Below are 23,796 nucleotides of genomic sequence, written 5' to 3'. Positions count from 1 at the left end.
TAATTTATGGCAGTCTGGTCCATGGATAAATAGCAGTGACAAAGCTCCATTGACATTTTTTCTTTCTTTTTTTTTCCCTGCATCCATGGTATGCAGAAGTTCCCGGCCTAGGGATTGAACCCTCACTGCCACAGTGACCTGAGCCACAGCAGTGACATCAGATCCTTTAACTGCTAGGCCACTGGGGAACTCCCCCTTTAACATTCTTATTTGTGGCAAGAGCATTATGTCTATGGGGTCTTTCTAGCTAAGAATGGTTAACTCTAGCTTAGTAGACTCTTGCAAAAATTTTGGAAAACATCAGCAAGTACAAATAATGATCAAGCACTCTCCTGGGCTAAGATACAGAAAAAGTGCTGATAATTATTTCTAAGAATGTCTAACTACAGCAACTCAGTGCATAATGAATAGTAAATGTACAAAAAGTCCATAAAGCTTACATATGTACTTATGTGATACTTTTGATTTCTAAGATAAATTTTCAGTATTTCAAATAAGCCGCACATTTTCTTTTCCTTTGCAAGTGAACACACAGGTGGATCACTCAAGGCTAAATAGTATCTGATTGAGGTTAAAAGGTGTGCTTATTCTTAACTGTTCTAAATGGATGCAATTTCCTCCCCCCCCCCACCTTTAACTTATTTTTATAAGACAGGGCAAAATACAATGAAAAGGCAATAGAAGCACTGGCTGCTATATGGCCAAAGGTGAGAATGTTGCTGGAACCATACTGATTGCTGGAAGACAGCCCCCCCTCCCCTCCCCACTCTGCAACAGCAATGGTTCACTAACACTGAAACACTTATCAGCTACAGTAACAGAAAGTAGAGTGTGATTTGCCTGTGTAACACAGAAAAGGGAAAGGAGGTTCAAAAATCAAACATGCTGGAGTTTCCGTCGTGGCTCAGTGGTTAACGAAGGCAACCAAGAACCATGAGGTTGTGAGTTCAATCCCTGGCCTCAATCAGTGGGTGAAGGATCCGGTGTTGCTGTGAGCTGTGGTGTAGGTCACAGACGCAGCTCGGATCTGGTGTTGCTGTGGCTGTAGCATAGGCTGGCAGCTACAGCTCCGATTAGACCCCTAGCCTGGGAACCTCCATATGCCATGGGTGTGGGCCTAGAAAAGACAAAAAAAGAAAAAAAAATTGAACATGCTGAAGTTACAGACCCCCTGAATTAGGTGCCGCTGGGAGAAGCGAATGTAATTTGCAACTCTGTTACTTTAAACTCGTTTTCTAGGGCGAACAAGAATCCCAGTTCCTAACACAAGCCAAAGGCTTTTAAAACATGAGGTCAAGAGAGATTGGAGACAGGAAAAATGCTTTCTAAACAGTCCAATTAGGTCTTTGTGTAACCTTGATCCATCTACTCCAACCTCTAATTTTCTTCAGGCTCCTTTCTAGAAGGTGCCATGTGTGTTTAATTGGGTACGGGGGTGGATCTTCATTACTCCTGCACAGGTTTGTGCGTCCACTTTGCTTGATGGGAAGACAACCCCACTAGCTCACAGGCCCCAAGGAGGGAAATAAGACTGATCAGGGACAATGACAAAAATGGGGATAGGAGAGATAACAGGGTAGCTAAACCAACAAGAAACAGGAGTCAAGAAAAAAATTAACAACAAAATGTATTTAAAAACAGACTTCTCCAGTTGGCATTTCGAATGAAATAGCTAACAATTAACTCCAACCCTTTGTATTGTGTCTTTTGCATCTGGAGTCCTCTTGCAGCTTTAATTCTTGAAACTCAGGCGGCAGCACCAGACATAAATCCCCAAAGGGAGAGGTATTATTAAACCTTTTGCTGGTCATTCGTTTCTCAACACAAATGGACAAATTCTTAAGCCCTCTTATTCATTTCATGATGATCATTAGAAGAAAAAAAAAATTTAAGCCAAACTTGTATATTGAGAATAAAAACAAAAATCACACACAAAAAACCCCTGCAGATAATAAATATCGCCGATGCACTTATTTGAAACAAAGTCCAATTTTATTCACTCTTAATATCCTTGCAGTCCATTGTATACTTTCTGCACTGACCCTTGTTTCAGTAGCTGTTTGATACCTGTGGAAAGAAGGAACAAATGACGCCATTAACAAAAATGTGATTGCCCTAGGAGTTGCGTGGGGAGGCTGACAAAAGGCCTTATGACAAGCATGGATCTGAATTAAACAAATAACTGCCAGAGTCCAATGTCACCACAGGCGGATACCCACACGTGCATGGCCAAGATGATCCCTTGTCTTTCGGCCTCTCAGGCACACGCACCACATCCACATCCCACAAAACCCTGGGAGAAGAAGCAATCGAAATGGACAGAAAGCTCTTCATCAGTCTGCCATTTCTTCTTTTTTGACCTCTTTCTCCTCTTTTTTACTTGGGACCCAGTAACTAACTGAGCGCTCTTCTCAGCCAATCGCTGCAGACTCTGCTCCTAGGCCTCTAATCCTCCTAGGGAAGACCTCATCTTTTCTTTTTTTTTGTCTTTTTGTCATTTCTTGGGCCGCTCCAACAGCATATGGAGGTTCCCAGGCTACAGGTCCAATTGGAGCTGTAGTCATCAGCCTACGCCAGAGCCACAGCAACGCAGGACCTGAGCCGAGTCTGCAACCTACACCACAGCTCACGGCAACGCTGGATCCTTAACCCACTGAGCAAGGCCAGGGACTGAACCCACAACCTCATGGTTCCTAGTCCGGTTTGTTAACCACTGAGCCATGACGGGAATTCCAGAAAGACCTCATCTTTTATTGTACATAAACATTCTACCCCTCACCTTCTCTTGCTTCCTCTGTTAACTGTTCCTTTGGAAAATCCACATCGAAAGTGATTATCAAAGAGCCCTTGATGTTGTTGTTGTCAAAGTTGGGGAGCCCTTCCCCTTTTTTCCACAGCTTGGCTCCCGGTCTGGTGATCTTGTCCCGGGAAATATGTACCTGGAAAGCAAAAGGGGATGGACTGAAGCAGGGCTGGTCCTCCCCCACCCAGTACAACACACAGCTTCCAGGGGGTGGTGGGGTCGGGAGCTCAGGTCACAGCTCAGCACAGCAGCAGGACCAAAGGGTGAGGGAAATGGCATTAGGACAGGGTGGGCCAAAAAATGAAAAGGTTTTCAAAGAAAAAGAAAAACCAAACACATGAGAAAGTGTGGCTTTTGCCAGCGGAGACTGTAAGGACAAGGCTGCCAAAGGTTGTGTGATCACCTCCGAGGGGCTGAGGGGTCTGGGACGCTGTTACCTCTAGACGTTCAGCAGTGGAGCGAGGGGAGGAGGCAGAACAAAGCCTGAGAACTTGGTCCTGTGGCTCCAAATGACAGACATGGCTGCTGAAGCAACCTCAACAGCAGCCACATGGAGGCTTTAAAGGGACAGGAAGCAGGAGAACTGGTCTGCTCACCTTGTGACCATCCAAGTGCGTGATATCCATGTCGAAGCCCACCAGTGATTCCACGAGGGAGATGGTCACGTTTGTGTATAAGTCATCACCTCGCCTTTCAAATATTGGGTGCCTAGAACAGAATAAGGTAAAGATCATTGACTTCTGCTTCTCTATGGGTAGAATTCAAAAAGTCTTTAGAAAAATTGTGGAAAAGGATGAGTGCCACTCTTCCAAACAATAAGCATTTATCAGGCAACTCCTTTGTCGGTGATATTAATCGAGACTGTAAAGTTGCCTAAGATTTATGAAACCCTGACCTTAAGGAGCTTACAATCAGCAGAAGCCAAAGCATGTAATTAAAATACAAGGAATTATGGAAAAGAGAGAAGAACAAGTTCTGGCCGGGGGACTCGGGGAGAAGGGCATTCGAGACGGGGCGGGGCGGGGTGGGGGGGGAGGCCTTCCAGAGCTGGGCTCACAAGGCCAGGTCAGTGCTGGAGCTGCAGACAAGGTGGCCGCAGGGGAGGGTGGGGACAGGGCCTGAGGGAATTCTGGCAAACACAAGAGCTTGAGCACATACCAGGTTTATTCAGGGGACAGCATATGTCCCAGTTTCTCTGGGAAGTGGTGAGAAAAGACAAGGGAGGTGAGAAGTGCTGGGAAAGAGCCCTGAGGTTAGAGCGCTGTGAGGGCACAGGCCTTGGCCCTGGGGGCCAGTTTCTCCATATTTGGGAGGGAACCTTGTTTCAGTGAATCCTTAGAAGCAGAGGTATCACCGGTTTTCAAGATGGTGACAAGAGACAAATGACAAACAAGAAAGCCTGAGTCGCAGGCAAAATTCTTATCTAAGCAGCAACGCATGCTGAAGAGAAGCCCACCAGAGAAGCTGCCCAGCAGCTGCAGTTACGTCACAGAAGGTCCTTTCTGTGCAAGGTCTCCCATCCCTGAATGGGGCCGTATTTCTGCAGTTAAAATCTTGGGTCTCCTGGCCTGCCTCTCTTCCATGGCTCCTTACCTGTCCTATCAATGCTTTCCTCCCAACCTCTTTTGGACTTCTAAGTCCTGAGTAAATAAATAACTGGGCTCCACCCTAGGCTCCAACCCCAAATTTTCAGTATGGCTGTGGAGTTACCAAGAATCATTTAGGGTATTAAGGGCATGAGACAGAAGACAAATCTGGAAGTGCTTGGTGGCCACCCATATTATCTCTCACCTGACTCATCTGAAAAGCAAGGGCTAAAGAGGAGGCCTCTAACCTGAGATGACTTACTTGACAACTTTGATTCGGAACCGCAAGTCTCCTGGCTCTCCATCCACATGAGGCTCACCTGGTCAGAACAGGTTACACACACTGTAAGCCACGCAAGTCCAACGCTGCAAGTCGATTTGGCAGTTGAGAGGATTTTTAAAGCCACTACCTCAGGCCTTGACCATCAAGCCTATCTGAGAGCGGTGTGTCCACCCGGTCATATCAAGTTGTAGAGTATCAATGAGGATCACCTGGGTCTCGGGCACAGCAACCAATAACCTGACCTACTTCCCCCAAAAGAATGACTCACTGAGTTCCCCAACCTGGTGTTTTAAAGCTGGTTTTCTTCTAGAGTTTTCAGTTTAACCCCAAAGTGTCGTGTGAGAGCATCTCATCCATGCCAACCAGAGTTACACATCTTTCATTGCTGGGTTAAAATTAACCCATTAAAAGTTCTGAACATCCTAAATGCTGATATAACTTAGGCTACTTGACAGTAAATTTGGGCATTGATAGTCAAAGGATAAGCATTAATGCTACTGCTGAAGGGGGCCAACCAGGACGGTCATAGAAGGCTTTCTGTATCCTGAAACTGACTGGAGTGTCTTGGAAATGAAATGTGCACTTACTGAGTGGCCATGAGGGATGAGGTGAGGTGGGGTGGGAGGTATTCATAAGCAAGCAGACAGCAGAGAGTTATGACAATGCAACATCAATATCAATATTTCACCTTCTCCAATAAAGGGGTACTCCATGCCATCTCTCACCCCAGGTTCAATTTCTACCTCCAGAGTTCGTTCTTCATTCACTAGTCTGAGACAAAGACAAGGTAAAGGGAAAAGCAAATGAAAATACGACTCGAACCCCAGATGCGGAAGATTATTTTTTTATCTTTTTAGGACTGCACCCATGGCATATGGAGGTTCTCAGGCTAGGGGCGGAATTGGAGCTGTAGCCGCTGGCCTACACCACAGCCACAGCAAGGCAGTATCTGAGCCATGTCTTCGACCTACACCACAGCTCACGGCAATGCCAGATCTTTAACCCACTGAGGGAGGCCAGGGATCAAATCTGCATTCTCATTGAGGTAAGTCAGATTCGTTTCTGCTGAGCCACAAAGGGAACTCCAGATACAGAAAATTACAGTTTAATCTACTCAATCAGACCTTGGAGGGCTATCTTGTATCTCTAGATGTCAAAGCCGTCTGACAGCCCTTACATTTTCCACATGCCCAAAGCCAGGGCAAAGCTACTATGTAAGCGTGCAGCTGTTGACTCCAAAAAACCAGCAGTGGACTGACTCCTCTGAATTGAGAATCAGTAACAGAGAAAATGACTCAAGCTTATAGAGATGTGCACCAGAAAGGACATGGTCCTATTTCTCAGAAAATCGAGCAGGAGAGTTTACCCTGATTTTTTTCTCTAATCCCACAAATAACTGAGCTAGCGTTAATATATATAACTGAAGGTTCGATTAAATAGTTGTCTTCATAACATAATCAGCAAATAGTACTTCTCGAATCTGACATGTTAGCTGGACAGAAGGTTGCTCTAATATTCCAAGTGGGAAAAAGAAAGCATCAACTTTTTTTGTTAAGCATATTCAAAAATAAAGGGCACCACTTATTAGTTCATAAACACGAAAGGCGATATTCAGAAGAGATACTCTCGGAAAAAACTGAAATGTTCACTTCTTTGCTCTATCCTCCAGTAGCACCTGGGGCGAGGGGGAACAGGTCGGGGGAGAGGGAAGGAAAACATGTAGGTATGGACCGCTGGCATTTTCTTAGACAAATACAGAGAGGATTAAAGTGTCCCTTGGCAAAGCAGAGAAGGTGCTGCCACTTACTTGACATTGGGGCACTCATCACAGACCACCTCCTGGGTCATCTGGAAGCGCCCAGGGCCCAGCTGGGTGGTTCGCATCTCCTGGCGGCAGTTGCACTTCCGTTTGCCGGGCGCCTGCCTTGCCACGGGTTTGTTTCTGACCACCTAGAAAGTGCACAGACAGCGTCAGCTTCTCTCTTGTGTCCCAGGGACTTCGGTTTCCCCACCTGCTGGGGGCTCTGTGCACCTGCTGAGGCTGGCACCCCCCACTTCTCTCCCAAGGAGAGACCCACAGCTGACAGAAGTCTTGGAGGAGTTACAAATCACTCCCCACAGGAGTGGAGCAAACAGATCTGTAACTGACTCAAATTCTAATAAAGTTGGGGAAGGGGGGGGGGGTCAGAAAGAAGAGAACTGGAAGATGGTATATGAGCCACAGCTAAACACTACTGAGTTAAAGGAGCCTACAGAATTACTATCGCTCGAGAAATCTGAGCTGTGTAAAGCAGAAGCCCTGAAGAACAACCACAGCCTTCAAAAGCTAGCATGTGGCTCCCACCCCAGGATGAGCCACCATAACCTCATGAAAACACTTCCTTGTTTCAGGCAACTCAACCTGGGGGTGTTTTCCAGGGCTGTCTCAATTCAGATACTCTAACCCGTAAGAAGAGACACAGCAATCATCTCCTTGTAGCTGTGTAGCTGACTGCAATCAAACATTCTGATTCCTCTAAATACATGGAAATTAAAGTATTCCTGTTTTTGTCTGTTTAATTAGTCAAACACCTAATCACAGGGCACATGCTTACGCAGCTGGATGACATGAATGCTTGGAGAAAAATCCCTTTAAGTTTACCAGTGTATGAATGCCCAGGTCAACAGAATAAACAATGATGGTAACTAGAGCCAACAGTTAATAGTACTTACTATGTGCCAAGCAAAGCCCTAATCATATATATATATATATACATATATATACACATATATATATATACATGTATATATATACACATATATATATACACATGTATATATATACATATATATACACACATACACATTTGAACTCATTTAATCTTCACAACGACTTTATGAGGTAGATACTATTATCTCTACTTTACAGAGGAAGTAATGAAAGCACAGCAAGGGTCAGTAACATGGCCAAGATCACATAACCACTGTATGGCAGAGCCAGGATTCTAAATCAGGCAGTCTAGCTCCAAAGTTCACGCTAGGGGTCCAATCAGAACTGTAGCCACTGGCCCAAGCCACAGCCACAGCAACTCGGGATCTGAACCACGTCTGCAACCTACACCACAGCTCACAGCAATGCCAGATCTTTAACCCACTGAGTGAGGTCAGGGATCAAAGCCGTGTCCTCATGGATGCTAGTCGGGTTCACTAACTGCTGAGCCACGACAGGAACGCCAAAGTCCACACTTTTAACCACTATCCTCTCTTAAGGTAATTTTATCTTTAAAAGAATGTACCATGGGGTCATTTAAACAGCAAGGTCACAAACATCTTTTACAATAATTAGATTAAAAAGGAATTTGTGTAGGGGCATGCTCACTGCCCAAAGTGAAGTACACTGTGTGTGAGCAATGACTGCAGACAACAGGTCAGGAAGGGAACATGGCAAATCCATCTTTCCTGCCACCTGAACATCCTATCCTGTTACTGAAGGAGCGCTGCCCCAAATACCTTTAATGCCCCTTCCTCCCATTCACACTGACAGCAGTATTACAAGCCAGTTGCATCTTCCATAGTTGTCTAGTCCTCTTCTATCAGAGCAAAAGCCACAATTAAGAAGAAAATGCTTCTTGTCAAGATGGCACATATTCATTCGTTACTGGCTATCTCCTCCACAATCCTGGAAAAACTATAAGACAACATGGATTCCAGGCAATAATAAGTACAACACAAAATCTGTGACAAAACTCCTGAGCTAGAAGGCTGTTTTGAACTGGCATGTATATTAGGTGGTGGCTATGAGGAGGGGCAGCAGCAACTATGGGGGTAGTAAGACAATGTTAGAAAAAAAACAACTGAAGTTCTGCTCTGTCCTCTCTCCTGAGCTGCCTTGTGACAAGCACTGTCACCCCCTCCTCCCCCAAAACAATGGACTACAGACACCAAAGAAAAATAAAAAGGGAGTTCCCTGGTGGTCTAGTGGTTAGGACTCAGTGCTTTCACCACTGTGGTCCAGGTTCAATCCCCGACCTGGGAACTGAGATCCCACATCCAGCTGCTGCACACATCAGCCAACATAAACAAGCAAAAACACTCCAAGAAGACAAATAAAACACTGTTAAAACCACGAGGCGAGGGTTTGCCCCAATATGCTCTACCAGGGAAGGAGAGCTGCTGATACCCATGGAAGGAATAAGAGCTCAAAGCCCAAAGTAGCTAGATACCTGAGGAGTCCAACTATCTGTTCTCCCACCCTCCAGACAAGACAACAAACTGGATAAAACATACATTTTAAGCAAATATATTAGAGAAGACAGAGAATTTAAAACAAGCATGGTAATACTTAAGGAGGTAAAAGAAGACATTAGCAAACTCAAACAGAATATAAAATAATATAAGAATCAAATAGAGGGAGTTCCCTTGTGGTTCAGTGGGTTAAGGATCTAGTATTGTCAATGCAGCAGCTTGGGTCACTGCTGTCATGCAGGTTCCATTTCTGGCCCAGGAACTTCCACATGTCATGGGGACGGCCAAAAAAAAAAAGACTCAAACAGAAATATTATGTATAAACTGAGTTGAAATAAAAATATAGCCAATAGGATAGTACTAGAATGGATACTGCTGAAGATTGAGGTCGTGAGCTGGAAGACCAAAAATGAGCTTCTAGGCTTCTCTTAGAAGGAAGCAGGGAAGGATGAGATTTTTTTTTTTTTTTAAACATTTGAAAGAGAGTTAAGAGCAAAGAAAAGTAGAAATGGCAATAAAGAGAATTAAAAATTTGAAAAAATAATGGAGGATAAATTTTCCAAAATTAAAAAGGGATGAATAACCTAAAATTAAAAGAGCCCAAAGTTTTAGGAAAAAATATTAGGTGACTTGCTTTGTGATTGTAGGGTAGAGAAGAATTTTGAAGTAAGACACATAGCCTAATCATAAAACACTGGTAAATCTGACCATATTAAAATTAATTACTTTTGTTCATTTCAATAAATCTTCAATATAGTGAAAAGACAAGCTATAAACTGTTAGGATACACTTGTGTCACATATAGCCAAAAAGGATTAATAGTAAGAATAAACTTTTTTTAAAAAATCAATAGGAAAAGGGTAAAAGAAAAATGGACAAAAGACATCAATGGACATTTCACAAGAGAGGAAACAAATATGGCCAATAAACATATGAAGATACTTATCCTAATTATTAATCAAAAATGTAAATTATGACCACAATGAGATAACATTTTACACCCATTGGATGGGCAAAAATTGGGACGTCTAACAATTCCAAATAGAGAGGTGACAAATCTGTGGGACCTCTTATTGCTGGTGAAAGTGTTGGTACCAAACAATTGAGAAACATCTTGTATGATAAGCAAGAATTGAAATGAATGTTAGTTCACATTACCCAGTGATTCCATGCTTACATACATCTAACCAAGAGAAATTCTTGCTCACATAACCTGGATATATGTACAAGACTATAAAAGCATAATTTGGAACTGAAAAAAACTGGATAAAACCTACATGCCTATTGATACAATGTGCTCTCAATGAAATTCTATTCAGCAGAATTATAGCCGTAAGGAACAATGTGGATGAATCTTAATAATATCAGAGTGAGCGAAAAAGGCCAGTCCTAGAAGATAATGTTCATAATGTACAAAAATGGTACCATGTTTACAAGGTCGAAAACAGTGAAAGTGAACAATATATTTTTCAGGTATTCATATATATGCAATGCAACAAAAAAACACGAGTGGCAAGGGAACAATAAAGATAAAACCCAGGACCTTAGGTAATGACCTGGGAAGAAGGCAGAGGAATGTAATAATAAAGTAGCATAGAGGTAGATGTAAGTCCTGGTATAGCTTCATTTAGTTCTTGGGCTGAATGATGAGTTCAGGAAATGGTAACATCATATCATGAACCACAGATTATGACTAATTCAATTCTACGCACCTGGTCACTCACCCCACCCCCTAAAAGACAGAGAAGTTACCCTGAAACCTCTTGTTTCAGTCATATTCTTGGAGTCAATATGAATAGCTGTATTGTTTGGACTTACTTCTACAAAATTTCCTGCATACACTTCTTCCAAAGTGACTTCCAGATCTACAATAATATCACTTCCTCTTGGAATATTTCTGTCTTGCTGACGAGGGGTTCCTCCAAACATGAAACCAAAATCGCCAAAGAAGCTGTCGATAAGAGTAAAATCATCAAGAAAAGAAATTAGAGTTCACATCTTACAATATTAGTTTTCTCCACACTGAAAACACTGTTACCTACCAATGAGCAAAACTGGAAGACATTTTTAATACACTGGACTTATATATTGTACACAAATTTTAATTTATATAATATCAACTATATTGCCCCACAAAAAACTTAGTTTAATATTGTTCAGAAACACAGTACAGTGTATACAATATGCTAATGAATTCTCAGTTGGGATTAATCAATGAAAAAATAATCTGCTTCAATATTGACAAATATAAAGATATAACAGAGATACCAGGAGAGGGTATAGTATATATAAACCCATGTATTTCTGAACCTAATGGTAATTTTGGTCATTTGTAGTGTTCACCATTATTTTTAGAAACTAACTTTAGGGAAAGGAGCTACTGCTTTGTACAAAAATCTTGGCTACCTAATTAAACTAAAAAAGCATCAATCTCAGCAAAACTCTAGATCTTGTGAAAAGGAAGTTCTGGTCTCTAAAACCAAAATTAATTTGTGTTAAGTAACAGAAGCATCACTTTGAGATTAATATAAACGGTGACCTTTAATAGGAGTTCTAATCTTAAGGATAAATTTTGATTAAGAAGTCTCAGACGTTAGCATGGTGATGATGACAACTGCCCCCTCCCCCCAAAAAAAACCCCAAACCTAATTTTGACTAATGGATTCCTTAATCTTAAACAAAAGCAGAGAGGGAAGATTGTGGGGGGCGGTGGTGGTGTGGGCAGAGCTTTTTTTCTTCCAGAATCCCTGGGTGTCACTTCTAACTGCCAAGGGGTTCAAACAGAACATTTCCCTGGGAGGCTATAGCAGCCAAATCAATCCTGGGGAAGATCAGGATTTCCTAATCACATTACCTATCTTCACAAGTCCTGAAAGTTTACTGTCACCCCTAAACACAAAATGAGGGAAGCTGTTGTATCCAATAGTGATTTTTACTTCTTTTGGGGGAAGGGTTCACAAATCTCTGTGAATCTGAAGAAAGAAGTGCATCCTCTCCCAATAGAAATGCATACTTAAACTTTTTTTTTTTTTTCCCCTTTTTATGGTTGCACCTGGGGCATATGGAAGTTCCCAGGCAAGGGGTCTAGTCAGAGCTGTCAAGTGCCAGACTACACCACAGCCACGGCAACACCAGATCTGAGCAGCATCTGCAACCTACACCCACTGAATGAGGCCAGGGATCTAATCAGCGTCCTCATGGACGCATGTCGGGTTCTTAACCCACTGAGCCACAACAGGAACTCCCAAACATCTTTTTATTTATAACCTGCCTTGAAACCCCAAATCAAGATCTCCCATTTGATCATCAGAGCACATGAAAATTCAAACGCTCAACAAAGAGGAGCTCAAAGAGCAGGAAGGAGAGATGATTGTTATTCCAGCCACTCAGCAATCCCAGAAAGCAGGGTGCAGCCAGATAAGGAGCCTCTACCCCAACTCCCTCCACCAATGTTGATTGTCATAATCATCCCTCTCTTGTTGACAGGATGAAGAGGCAGCTCTGGGTAAGGGAGTAGGAATTTCTCTCTCTCTGCATATAAGAATCACTATGCTTTGCAGGTTCTAAGACATCGAGGAGACAAAATGAACTGATTTCCAGCAGATAGCCCTCCAATGCAGTCAGGGTTAATTTAACTGGTATGGATAAAGATACGTGCTAAATGGACATCCCTTTTAGTGCTACTTGTCTTTTCTGGAACTTTGGAAAATAAAGGAATACATTGCCTCAGGAAGGATGATGAATGACCTTTTGGTCAAGGATCACTTGAGCTGTGCTCTTTATCAAAAGCTTCTGAACAAGCAGCATGGATAACTCTTTAATCATCACTAAGGCATCCATTCTCAGACATTAATACCTTGCAGATGAATAAATTACTTACTGTGAAAAAATGTCTCCATGGGAGCTCTGATGTCCATCTTTTAATCCCTCTTCACCGTAAGTATCATATTGTTTCCGTTTCTCACTATCTGACAGAACCTGGGGGTAGAAGCCAGAGGTGGAAAAGATTATGAGTTGGTACTACTAAGCTAAGGCATATTGACGTTTACTTTTTTTTTTTTTTTTGCCTTTTCTAGGGCCATTCTCGCAGCATATGGAGGTGCCCAGGCTAGGGGTCTAATTGGAGCTGTTGCTGCCGGCCTACACCACAGCCACAGCAATGCAGGATCTGAGCCACGTCTGCAACCTACACCACAGCTCACGGCAATGCCGGTTCCTTAACCCACTGAGCAAGGCCAGGGATTGAACCCGCAACTTCACGGTTCCTAGTCAGATTCGTTAATCACTGAGCCACGACGGGAACTCCTTTTTTTTTTTTAATCTATGATACGGTGTGTAAAATCTTAGTGGGATGCAGCTTTTATTATGTATCATATTAAGGCATGTTTATAAAGTTATTTTCTTTATCAGACTACATTCTTTGATGCATTGCTCAGTTTGTAACCTTTCACATTGCTCAATTCACGTTTTCAACTTAAATTGATCAAAACTCATCTAGTCACATAAACATCATATTTGAGATTAGCAATGTGGCTGTGAAGGTGAGAGCAATAACAGGAAAGAGGTGAGATAAATTCCTCAGATTTACTTCCCAGGCAGTTTGACTCTGGTGCTTAGGTCCTTAACCACTAGGCTATATTATCTCTTTAAGCTATAGACTAGGGCACGATTATGACAGACTGTCATTAGTGATAGAAGCAGTGAGTGAGGACAGCCTTCAAGATTGCTCAGTCCTGCATGTCTGTACCACAACCCCCGCCCCCGCCCCTACCCCCTTTCATACACACATTAAAGAGACTGGCAAGTCAAGAGAATCAAGTGATAGGTCTCTAGACAGGTCTACACCGCTTTCTTTTCATACTCCCTTTTTATTCTCTTGGTGAACGCAGAAATTCATTTGTGGAAGAATGTTGTCTGCCACATACAGCTCATAATCTTCTGAATTTGAATTGCAGAGGGTGAAAAGGGACATTATTCTATGGAGGATGCTCAAGGTCAATTTCACAACTTAAAAAGACTTTCTCAGGTTTCAATGGCTTTAGAAAAAACTACAGACTCAATCATATGTATATGCTTTCTCATTGGAACCATTCCATCTACAGACCCAAAGAATGTAAAACAAAATAAATTTCAATGATCTTCAAATTTTGTTTTCCAAAAAAAAAGCTGAGAGCATTCTGAAATATATGTACACATATAACTTTGAAAATTAAAAAAAAAGAAAATTAAATAACTTTATGCTCTTTGATAGTCTTAAACTCCTATTTAGACAGACTGAAGGAGAAAGTTATTTCAAAGCCATACTTGTGTCGGCTCCAGAAAAGAGAGGTTGGAAGAAGCTAGGGCTTGCTGACTCAGCAAAAGAAAGGGAGGATCTGATTGGCATATGTAAATAGGACACACTTTTGGCTCAGGGCCTGAATGCTATGTAAGGAGCCACAGCAATCAACATTTAAGATACATGGAGAAGGATACAAAGAAATTCAGTGTACAAGGGAGTGAGCATTCTTAAAAGCAGAGACAAATGGGTTAGCCTAAAAGTGACCAGAGTACTCAACTAAAGCCACTGTATGAGACCAGGTAAGGAAAAAACTCCATTAAGACCAGAAAAAAAACCTCTGTAAGACCAGGTAAGGAAAAAACGGTTTGGTAAATAACCTCAAAAAAAAAGCTACTTAGGGGAAGTAGAAATGGGGCAGAGGTAACTTAAAAAAAAAAAACAAAAAAACTCATTACTGGATTTCCAATATTTTCACCTTCAAGTCTACTTCTCTGTGCTTGTTTCAGCAGAGAAATGAACCCCATATTTGGGTCCATAAGAAAGACTGTTTCAAATTGTCAAAACAAAAACTATTTTAAAATCCCCTTTCTTGGGGGCATTGGAGACTTCTGCAGTAACTCCCCCAAAACTCCCCTTAAAGTTGTCTGTTATCATTCACTTACTCCTCACTTTTCTTCTAAGGAATGCAACTTTATTCCATGGGCTTGGAAAGGATTTTATTAAAAGACAAAAGAAAGTTTCTTAGTTTATTGGTCAACCAACCACAAAGTCTCAACTAATTAAAATGCCAGCAGTAATCCCAGCTCAGTAGAGAAGACAGATTTGTATGCACAAAGGCCTCTGTAACTTTACTGGGATTTTAATTTGTGAACACAAATTCATCTAAAGACCAATGGAAGGTAATCAAGTGAATGACACAAAGAAAAAAAGAAAATCTGAACTAGTGACTAGAAAGGTTCTTAAGAGTTCAACTGCAATCTCATGAATGATCCATACATATAGCCTGCCTAGGTCATGGCTCAAGAGTATGGTAGAGTCTTTACAGAGCCTGGTAAATTCTTAGCAACAGATTCCCCATAAACTATTTTTGATTATGGGATTCCTAACAATGTCGTGGGAAATACAGTGCAAAATATGGAATCCATATTATCAACAAGAAACAAAATGTTACATACAGTAATTTAAGAGGGTCCATCAACCGTCTCAAGTTTATTTGTGGGCCCAAGGTTAGGAATTTCAGTCCTCTAGGTGTCAAGAAAAGCAAGGGAAACCCCATTAGTTCTAGGTTTCACCTGGGTACAAGTTACTGTTTTAGTCCATTCACTTCTTTAAACTAGGAGGCTTGGAATCCCTTCCATCAGGGTTTTTTTCCATTACTGAACTACTGTTCGGATTTGTTTCCAGTCTTCTCACTATATAGGGATTTAATCTGAATTCAGAAGTTGTAGCTCTCTGACTTTTGGACTTAAATTATTGTTTTCTGTGCCCTTTTAGAAAATGGCTAATTAATAACACTATTGTATAACTGAAATTTGCTAAGAGAGCAGAACTTAAATGTTTTCACCAAAAGTAGAGAAGTGAGGTGATGGATTAGCTAGATGGATGGAATCTTTTCACAATGTATACATAGATCAAATCATCACAATGTACACTTTAAGTATTTTACAGTTTTGTCAATTATATCTCAGTGAAGCGGAAAAAAAAATATAACCACAGATCTCTTATTCTGTTTGGAGGGGAGAGGTGAATTGCAACACACACAAGACAGCTAACTCCTAAATGAATACGTATGAAAGATTATCAGTAGTTTATTTGTAAAATTTTTTCACCATAGTGCTGAAAGGTTCTGTGTATAATGGTTCTCCAAATAGCAAATAAGTTATTAAGCATTCAGTAAATATTCCTCTGTGTTGCTAAAAAGAAAAAAAAAATAGAAAAATGGGAAGAATATGCCCAATTCTACTATATTTCAGGTGTCCTAGAGAAGATTAAATGAGATGATACACATGAAAGTGTTCCGATCCCTAGATTAGAGGCTGCAAATTCAAACTATCACTGTTTTCTCTGGTCTGCACATAAAAAGAAAGTTTTAAATTGAATTAGTTACCAACATTTTATAACCAGGAGAATTTATCAAAAAAAAAATTAGGATTTTTACTTCTCTCAAAAAATTAAATGTTTGACACAATGTTTGCATCTGTATAGGGCAGAAACTGGCTGGGGTTGAATAACAGCTGCTCCCTTGAAATGGGACAAGAAGCCTTCAGTTTGTCACAGCCCTCTGCGACCCCTACTGATTCCTAATATGAAGGTAGAAAATTCATGCTCCAATTTTATCTTATACCTGCCCTGAATGTTAGCTGCCTAGTCCATATGGGCATGTGGATTTGCAATCCTCATTTAGAGGTTTTTTTAATTTTTATTATGACTGATTTACAATGTTCTATTTCTGCTGTACAGCAAAGTGACCCAGTCAAACATTTATATAGATACATTCTTTTTCTCACATTATCCTCCATCATGTTCCATCAGAAGTGATTAGTTGTATAGTTCCCTGTGCCATACCGCAGGATTTCATTGCCCGTCCACTCCAAATGCAACAGTTTTCATCTCTTATTTAGCTTTTGTTTCTGCTTCTGGCTCCAACTCCCAAATGGACTGACTGATGATCAATGTACTTATTAATCTACCAATCCTACTTTCCTTCATTCATCTTTTTTCAAAATGTATTTGTTGAAATAACAAATAATAAGACAAATGCTGATATGAAAAGGGCAGGAAGCAGCATCTACTAACATTAATGTATAATATAGCATCAAGCACTACCTTTATCTATTGTCTATTTTTAAAAAGAAGTGACCCGGAAAATGGGAGCGTTACTCCGAATGACATGGTCTTTTCTGGATCTGTAGGTGTTATTAATACTTCATCCTTTTTCCTGACTCACCTCATAAGCAGCACCCAGATCCTGGAATTTCTCCTGCGCTCGAGGATCGTCAGGATTCCGGTCGGGATGAAGCTGCAGGGCTAGTTTCCTGTAGGCCTTTTTAATATCCTTTATAGAGGCGCTGCGAGGCACCCCCAAGATCTTATAGAAATCTCGCCTGCGGGTGGGGGAGAGGACACTTCATTAAAGAGTTATACATGACATTTTAAAAAGTGAAATGTTTTCCTTTACATTTACCTTTGTGTTTGAGCAAAGAGGTAGTAAAGTGAGGGTTTATAGGTGATATATACACAAAAAAGAATGACTAAAAAGAGAAGGCAGCTGAATTTGTAATGAGCCTTAGATACTGAAATGAGTGGCTCTGTACTTTTTGAACAATGCTAGAATTACTCAAAAAATCTGTGGCATTCTCTTAGAACTACCTTCAGTCAAGAAAATCATTTTCTTATTTTATGGTCACACATTATTTTCAACCAAGAACTGTAAGATCAAGTTAGCTCTCTTTTTTTCCCCCCTATGACTGACTTCAAATGACTTTTGATTTCTTTCAAAGGTCAAATAATCTCAAAGTGTATTTCTTTATTCAAAAAGATTATGTCACATAAATGTTCTAAAAGTAGCACTCTTGGAATGTTAAAGATGAAGGGACTGAAGTTAACTTCAGAGGTTAACACAGAGGTTAAGTCAAAGCCCAAATAAGAACCTTGAAGAGTGAATAACTCCCATTTGAATGTTAAAATTGTGAGGATTATTGTTGTGAGAGAAAAATATCAATTTTGTAGTCATCACTAGTAGTTATATTAGTTTGTCTAGGTCAAGTCTTAATTTGAGACAGCTTCTGAAACCTACATGAAGGTGTCTATAAGTTTTAGCAGCTGCAATATGCACATAGCAAGAGCTAGGAGATAAAGTGGAGATCCACTGACCTCCTTGCCAGGAACTAGGTTGGAGCCAAATTAACTGTAAAGGGAATCTTTGCAGGAAGGGCCAATGGGAAGACAGAATGAGACTAAGAAACTTTCAGGGGAGGGGCCGTATCCAGCCCATAGAAGACACCAATAAATATTCATTGAAATGAGTAAATAAGCATGTTCACAAGTCTATTCCTTTTGCCAGAGTTAGCCAACAAAACTATTCTAAAAATGCATTTTCTCAACCAAGGGGATGGGAAAATTGTTCCCAACGGAGACAATGTAGTGACAGCAATTTTAAAATACAGCGGGGACAGAGTTCCTGTTGTGGCTCAGTGGTTAATGAATCCGACCAGGAACCATGAGGTTGCGGGTTCGACTCTTGGCCTTGCTCAGTGGGTTAAGGATCCAGCGTTGCAGTGAGCTGTGGTGTAAGTTGCAGACATGGCTCGGATCCCTTGTTGCTGTGGCATAGGCTGGTGGCTACAGCTCTGATTAAATCCCTAGCCTGGGAACCTCCACATGCCTCAGGAGCAGCCCTAGAAAAGGAAAACAATAAAAATTAAAAAATAAAAAATAAAATACAGTGCGGAGCAGAAATGAATCTGATGAGCATCCATGAGGATGCATGTTCAATCCCTGGCCTCGCTCAGTGGGTTAAGGATCCGGCATTGCCCTGAGCTGTGGTGTAGGTCACAGATGCGGCTTGGATGGGGCGTTGCTGTGGCTGTGGCATAGGCCAGCAGTTATAGCTCCAACTGGACCCCTAGCCTGGGAACTAGGCCATACCCCAGGTGAAGCCCTAAAAAGACAAAATTTAATTAATTAATTAATTAAAAAAAATAAAATGCAGTGGGGAAAAATGCATTGGGGTACCAAAGTCCAAGTAATATAAGACAGTATCTTAAAAAAATTACTTCATAAGCTTTTAGTTACAACTCAGGAAAAATCATTTAATCGTTTTATAAGTTTTTAAAACTCTCACTGACAAGGAGTTCTGTGAGGATTAATTAGGTGTTTTATCCTCCTCCAAAAAATCTGCAAAAACTTGACATCTCTTGGGACAAGAACTAAGTACATCAAAAGGTTCACTGAAGTTAGTGACAAAAAAGGAAACTATATAAAGAATGAGGCTTACTTGGAAAATGCTTAATATAAAAATGCTTAAGTAACAGCTGAGAAAAATACAGGGAAAAGATGGCTGGCACAGCTCAGCATCAACTTCACATTTTCCAAGAGATTCCTTTATGAAAGACTGCAGTGTATAGCTGACAGTTTATAGTTCTTACTGACATCCTGTTTAAACACCTTAAAGTAGTAACAAAAACAGGTTTAAAAAACCACAATAAAGCATTACCTAAGAGAAGTTAATTTTTATTTTAGAAATTTAAGATGTTTCACAAGAAAAAAAATAACAAGTTTAAGCATATATAAACAGGAAAAAAACTTTTAAGAGAATAACAAGCACTTAAAAGTTTAAAGCTCTGCTAGGTAGTGCCTTCTCCATTCAGAGCGACTTATAAATTGTTAGAAGCTACGACTTTACTATTGCCCACATTCTAAAATATGAACCTGGCATATCACATCCTGTGGTCGGTCACGAAGCCCATAGGATAGTGGCTTAAAGACTGGAGATTCTCAAGAGTTCAGATGGCCCTACTTCCTTCAAACAGGTGGCACATTATCACCCACATGGTAATGAGATGAGAATTTAGGTGTTCCTTCAAGGTCACAAAATTCCTAAGTGGGGTGGGGGTGGGTGGGTAGAATCCCAGTCTACTACCTTCTGCCCAAATACCATTCAGCTTCTCAAGAATGCTCCATGTGGATAGACAGTGAGGCATGGTGACAGCTAGGACACAGTATTCCAAGAAGCTGAGAAGTAGGAGGACTCTACAAAGGGTCTGCCTTGCTCCCTCAATCCAACTTCCTTCAGTCCCAGAATTGCTTCCCTACCTGTTCTCCTTACTTCTTCACTTGGACTGGCATCATAACCCACCCTCTTTAATGCCAGCCCAATGGCTCGTTGCAGACTCAACACTGTATCATCCTCCTCCTCAGCTCAGCAACCCACCCCCCACTCCCTCACCCCATCCCTCGTATGGTAGGGCATCCAACTCTCACTTCTCTGGGCAAATTTAGCTTTTAAGGGCCTCCGGGTCTAAGCCCCTCTTAACCCGTGTCATCCACTGCTCTCTCCGTCCCACTAGCCCAGCCCACCACTACCCACTCCTCCTCTCTACCGCCTCACCACAGCAACACCCCTCTCCACCCCCCACCCAGTCTGACAATGCCCCCTCTTCCCTCAGCCTCCTCCCCAGCCAAGACTGACTTAAGGGTCCCGTGCCCGCGGCTGGCAGTTCCTCACCCGGCGATCACGGCCCCGATGAGGTACAGCAGCAACAGGCAGAAGGTGCCCAGGTTCTGCGGGGCCATGGTCTTTCTGAGCGAGCCCCTGCCCCCCGGCACTCCTCACAGCCTCCGCCGCCGCGTCGGCTCGCCAGCCCACCCGGTCCTGAGAAGCCGCCTCACGCCGGGGTCTCCGACTCGGTCGAGATCGACAGCTAGCTGGCCCCCTCCTCTACCAGTCCACTTCCCGGGAGTCCTGAGTCCCGGCGAGAGAAGCCCCCGGCGGGTCAGAGCCAATCGCTGCTCTGGACATCACACGCGGCCGGCGCCTCGCAGCCAATCAGCGCAGTACACTTCACCTCCGAGGCGGCGCGGGCGGCCACTTAGGCTTCAGAATTGCATCCGCAGCTCCCGGCCAATTATAAGGGGAAACGTCAGAGAATCGCGCCGCCGCAGAAATCCTCTCAGCCCAGGTATCTGCGAGTCGGAGAAAATTACGTAAAGATTGCTGGGGAAAGGGTTCCCAGAGCTCGCAGCTCGGGTACACGAAGTTTCCCTCCGCCCGCCTTCTTGGACTCTCCACCAATCACGAGGCTCCACCTCCAGCACTGACCAATTGCGGGAGGGAGGTATTATCTTGGTTACAAGTCTCGGAATTTCATTCATATTGAGCTAGGAGCTGGCCTCTAGGGAGGGGACACTCGCGAAGTGGGCGGAGGCAAAGACTAAACTCCAATGGTATGGCGGACGAAGAGCTTATACCATGTTTTACCTTCTCGGAGTTCCCATTAAGGCTCAGCGCTAACGAACCCGACAAGTATCCATGAGGACTCGGATTAGATCCCTGGCCTCACTCAGGGGGTTAAAGACTCCGAGCTGCAGTGTAGGTCACAGACGCAGCTCGGATCTGGCATTGCTGTGGCTGTGGTGTAGGCCGGCAGCTGCAGCTCAGTTTGGACCCCTAGCTTGAGAACATCCATATGCTGCAGGTGTGGCCCTAAAAAGACAAAAAAACCCAACAAACACAAAACGAATATATTTTACTTTCTCTAACGAACCCAAGAGAAAACTGTCTCGGTTTGGCAAAGAAGAGGCCTGATGAGAAGAGGCCGTGGAAGCAGACAGACTCGGGTTCGGATTCAGCTTCTACCACTTCCTGGCGGTGAGAGCATGTTTAGTTTCCCCTCCTTGTCCTCGGATCGAGCGCAAACTTCCTTATCGACAAACCTGAGGCAAAGTGTTTACTGGTAGTGTTGTGAAATTTTAATAGGAGAAAATCTGTAAACCATCTAGTATTGGCACATAGTAAGTAAGCACACAAAGAATATTAATTACAATTAAGATAATGCTAATCCCCCACCCCCGCGCTTAGTTTTGCTCATTTCAGTAAACGCACCACCTAGTTGTTCACTTTAAAACTTTGTCTTCTTTGATACCTCTCCTCTATCCACTATTCAGAGTTTTACCTTGAAACCATATCCTGAATCTGTCTGCCAGTCTCCATCTCCACATCTCTGAGCCAAGTCACATCATCTCCCATGTGGCAAGGGCTTCCTAAATGGTCTCCCTGCCTTCACTCCTAGTTATCTTAGCTTTTTTTCTCACCGCCTCCCCTTTTTCTGCATGATTTTTAACAAACATGTCAGGTCATGTCATTTCTCTACTTAAAAGCTGTGGATGGCTTTTCATTACACTTACAGTAAGCTCCCAACTCTTTATGCTAGCTTGTAGAAACATTTCTAAATAAACCTGGGGGGAAAAGAACAAAACCCTTATATGATCTGTACCCTCACCTAGTACATACTCCTTACCACCTTTCAGCAAGACACTTTTCCTTTCTCTCTTCTGAATACACCAAGTTCATTCCTATAGGGGCTTTGTTCTAGCTGTTCTCTTGCCTAAAATGCTTTTCCCTCAGATCCTAACATAGGTGACTCATTTTTAAACTCAGATAACAGCTTAAATTTACCACCTCACAGAAGACTTCTCTGACCAACCAATCAAAATTAACCCCTACCAAGTCCCTATTCTTATATTGCCCTATTTTTAAAAATTATTTTCATCCTGTCCCCATTACTAACACACGCTGGAATGCCAATTTCAGGAGAGCATGAATCTGGACTGTTCTGTTCACAGCTGTCTAGAACAGCAACTTAGAACAGAGCCTGCCACAGAGTATAAACATCCCTTCCACTGTGATCTTCCTGTGCTGGTTTCTTATTCTTCAAGCCTCAGCTCAGTTTAGATATCCATCCTTTTTCCCAAATTTCGTAGCACTTACTAATACCTGGAGTTTTTTTTTTTCTTTCTACAGTCACACCTGCAGCATATGTTAAGTTCCCGGGATAGGGGGTCAAAGCAGAGTTGAAGCTGCAGGCCTAGCCACTGCCACAGCCACACCAGATCCCAGCCACATCTGCAACCAAACTCCACAGCTTGCAGCAACACCAGATCCTTAAACCACTGAACGAGGCCAAGGGTCGAACTCCAATCCTCACGGATACTATGTCGGGTTCTTAACCTGCTGAGTCACAGTGGGATTATTCCATTTTATTTTCCTAATGTATTATCTATTCTCCCTGTTAAAATATACACTCGAAGAAAGCAAGGACCTTATCTAGTTTGTTCACTACTCTAAATCCTAGTGCCTAGCACTGAGTCAGATACAGTGCAGAGAGGTAAGAGGTAGACCAGGTTACTGCTTTCAGGAAGATGCCCTCTAGAAGAGAGAGGCCACAAAAAAGAGAAACTAAATTGCATCTTATGGTCTTATTTACCTTTGTACCTTCCACGCCTGGAGAGGCCATAAACGAACTAAGAAAGCAGGAAATGGCCAGAAATCATAAAATGGAGGTTAGAGGAAGGAGTGATGTTCTTCTGCTGGATGAAAGCCAAAAAGCTTCTTGAAGGCGGCAACATGGTGGAAAAGCTAATATACAGTTAAGGAGATAACCTTGCGGGCTCTCGCTTCAGAGAGTCTGGGTCTGTATCTTAGCTAGTCTCTGGCAGTGTTACTTTCACCTCTCTAAGCCCTAGATTCCTTATCAGTACAACAAATGTACTTCCCTTAGTGGGCTCTTAGGAATGAGATGAAATAAGTAAAGATGCTTTAATCGGAGCCCCGCCCACAGTAAGCGTTCTATAAAAGTAAACTATCATTATCATAATCATTACTGATCAAAGCGTGCTGACCTTACCAGCAGCTAAGTGGCTGACCACAGCTCTGTGGAGCAATAGAAAACTACCCTTAGTTGAAAGGCGCGACACCAGAAAGCGATGAGATCTAGCTACAAGTTCCAGCATCCAACACTCTCGACCTCGGTCAAGAGTTTCCCAGACCGTGGAAGAAGTACTGGGCCTCTCTAGCAACGTAGTCCTCCGACTCTCATTGGTGCCTTACGCATGCGCAGTG

General features: G+C 42.3%; 1 protein-coding gene across 3 annotated transcripts; it reads right to left on the bottom strand.

The window, feature by feature from the left end:
- Positions 1-1,609: 1,609 nt before the first annotated feature.
- On the bottom strand, positions 1,610-23,695 carry DNAJB11 (DnaJ heat shock protein family (Hsp40) member B11). Of its 3 annotated transcripts, none has more exons than XM_047788495.1 (11): positions 23,577-23,695; positions 20,404-20,861; positions 17,125-17,281; positions 12,777-12,874; positions 10,715-10,847; positions 6,480-6,622; positions 5,361-5,443; positions 4,652-4,709; positions 3,400-3,511; positions 2,780-2,939; positions 1,610-2,067 (listed from the first exon to the last, which is right to left on the bottom strand). In XM_047788495.1, the coding sequence occupies exons 2-11, from the start codon at positions 20,469-20,471 to the stop codon at positions 2,003-2,005; spliced, it is 1,077 nt and encodes a 358-aa protein (XP_047644451.1). In that variant the 5' UTR covers positions 20,472-20,861; positions 23,577-23,695; the 3' UTR covers positions 1,610-2,002. The 3 variants fall into 3 exon arrangements, with proteins under 3 accessions (XP_047644451.1, XP_047644436.1, XP_047644443.1); XM_047788480.1 differs by having other exon boundaries at positions 23,162-23,690; XM_047788487.1 differs by having other exon boundaries at positions 23,582-23,690.
- Between the last annotated feature and the right edge of the window lie 101 nt (positions 23,696-23,796).

The sequence above is a fragment of the Phacochoerus africanus genome, chromosome 1 (assembly GCF_016906955.1).
Source record: "Phacochoerus africanus isolate WHEZ1 chromosome 1, ROS_Pafr_v1, whole genome shotgun sequence".
Lineage (NCBI taxonomy): Eukaryota > Metazoa > Chordata > Mammalia > Artiodactyla > Suidae > Phacochoerus > Phacochoerus africanus.
The sequence above is the reverse complement of the archived record's forward strand: the minus strand, read 5'-3'. Positions and strand labels throughout refer to the sequence as shown.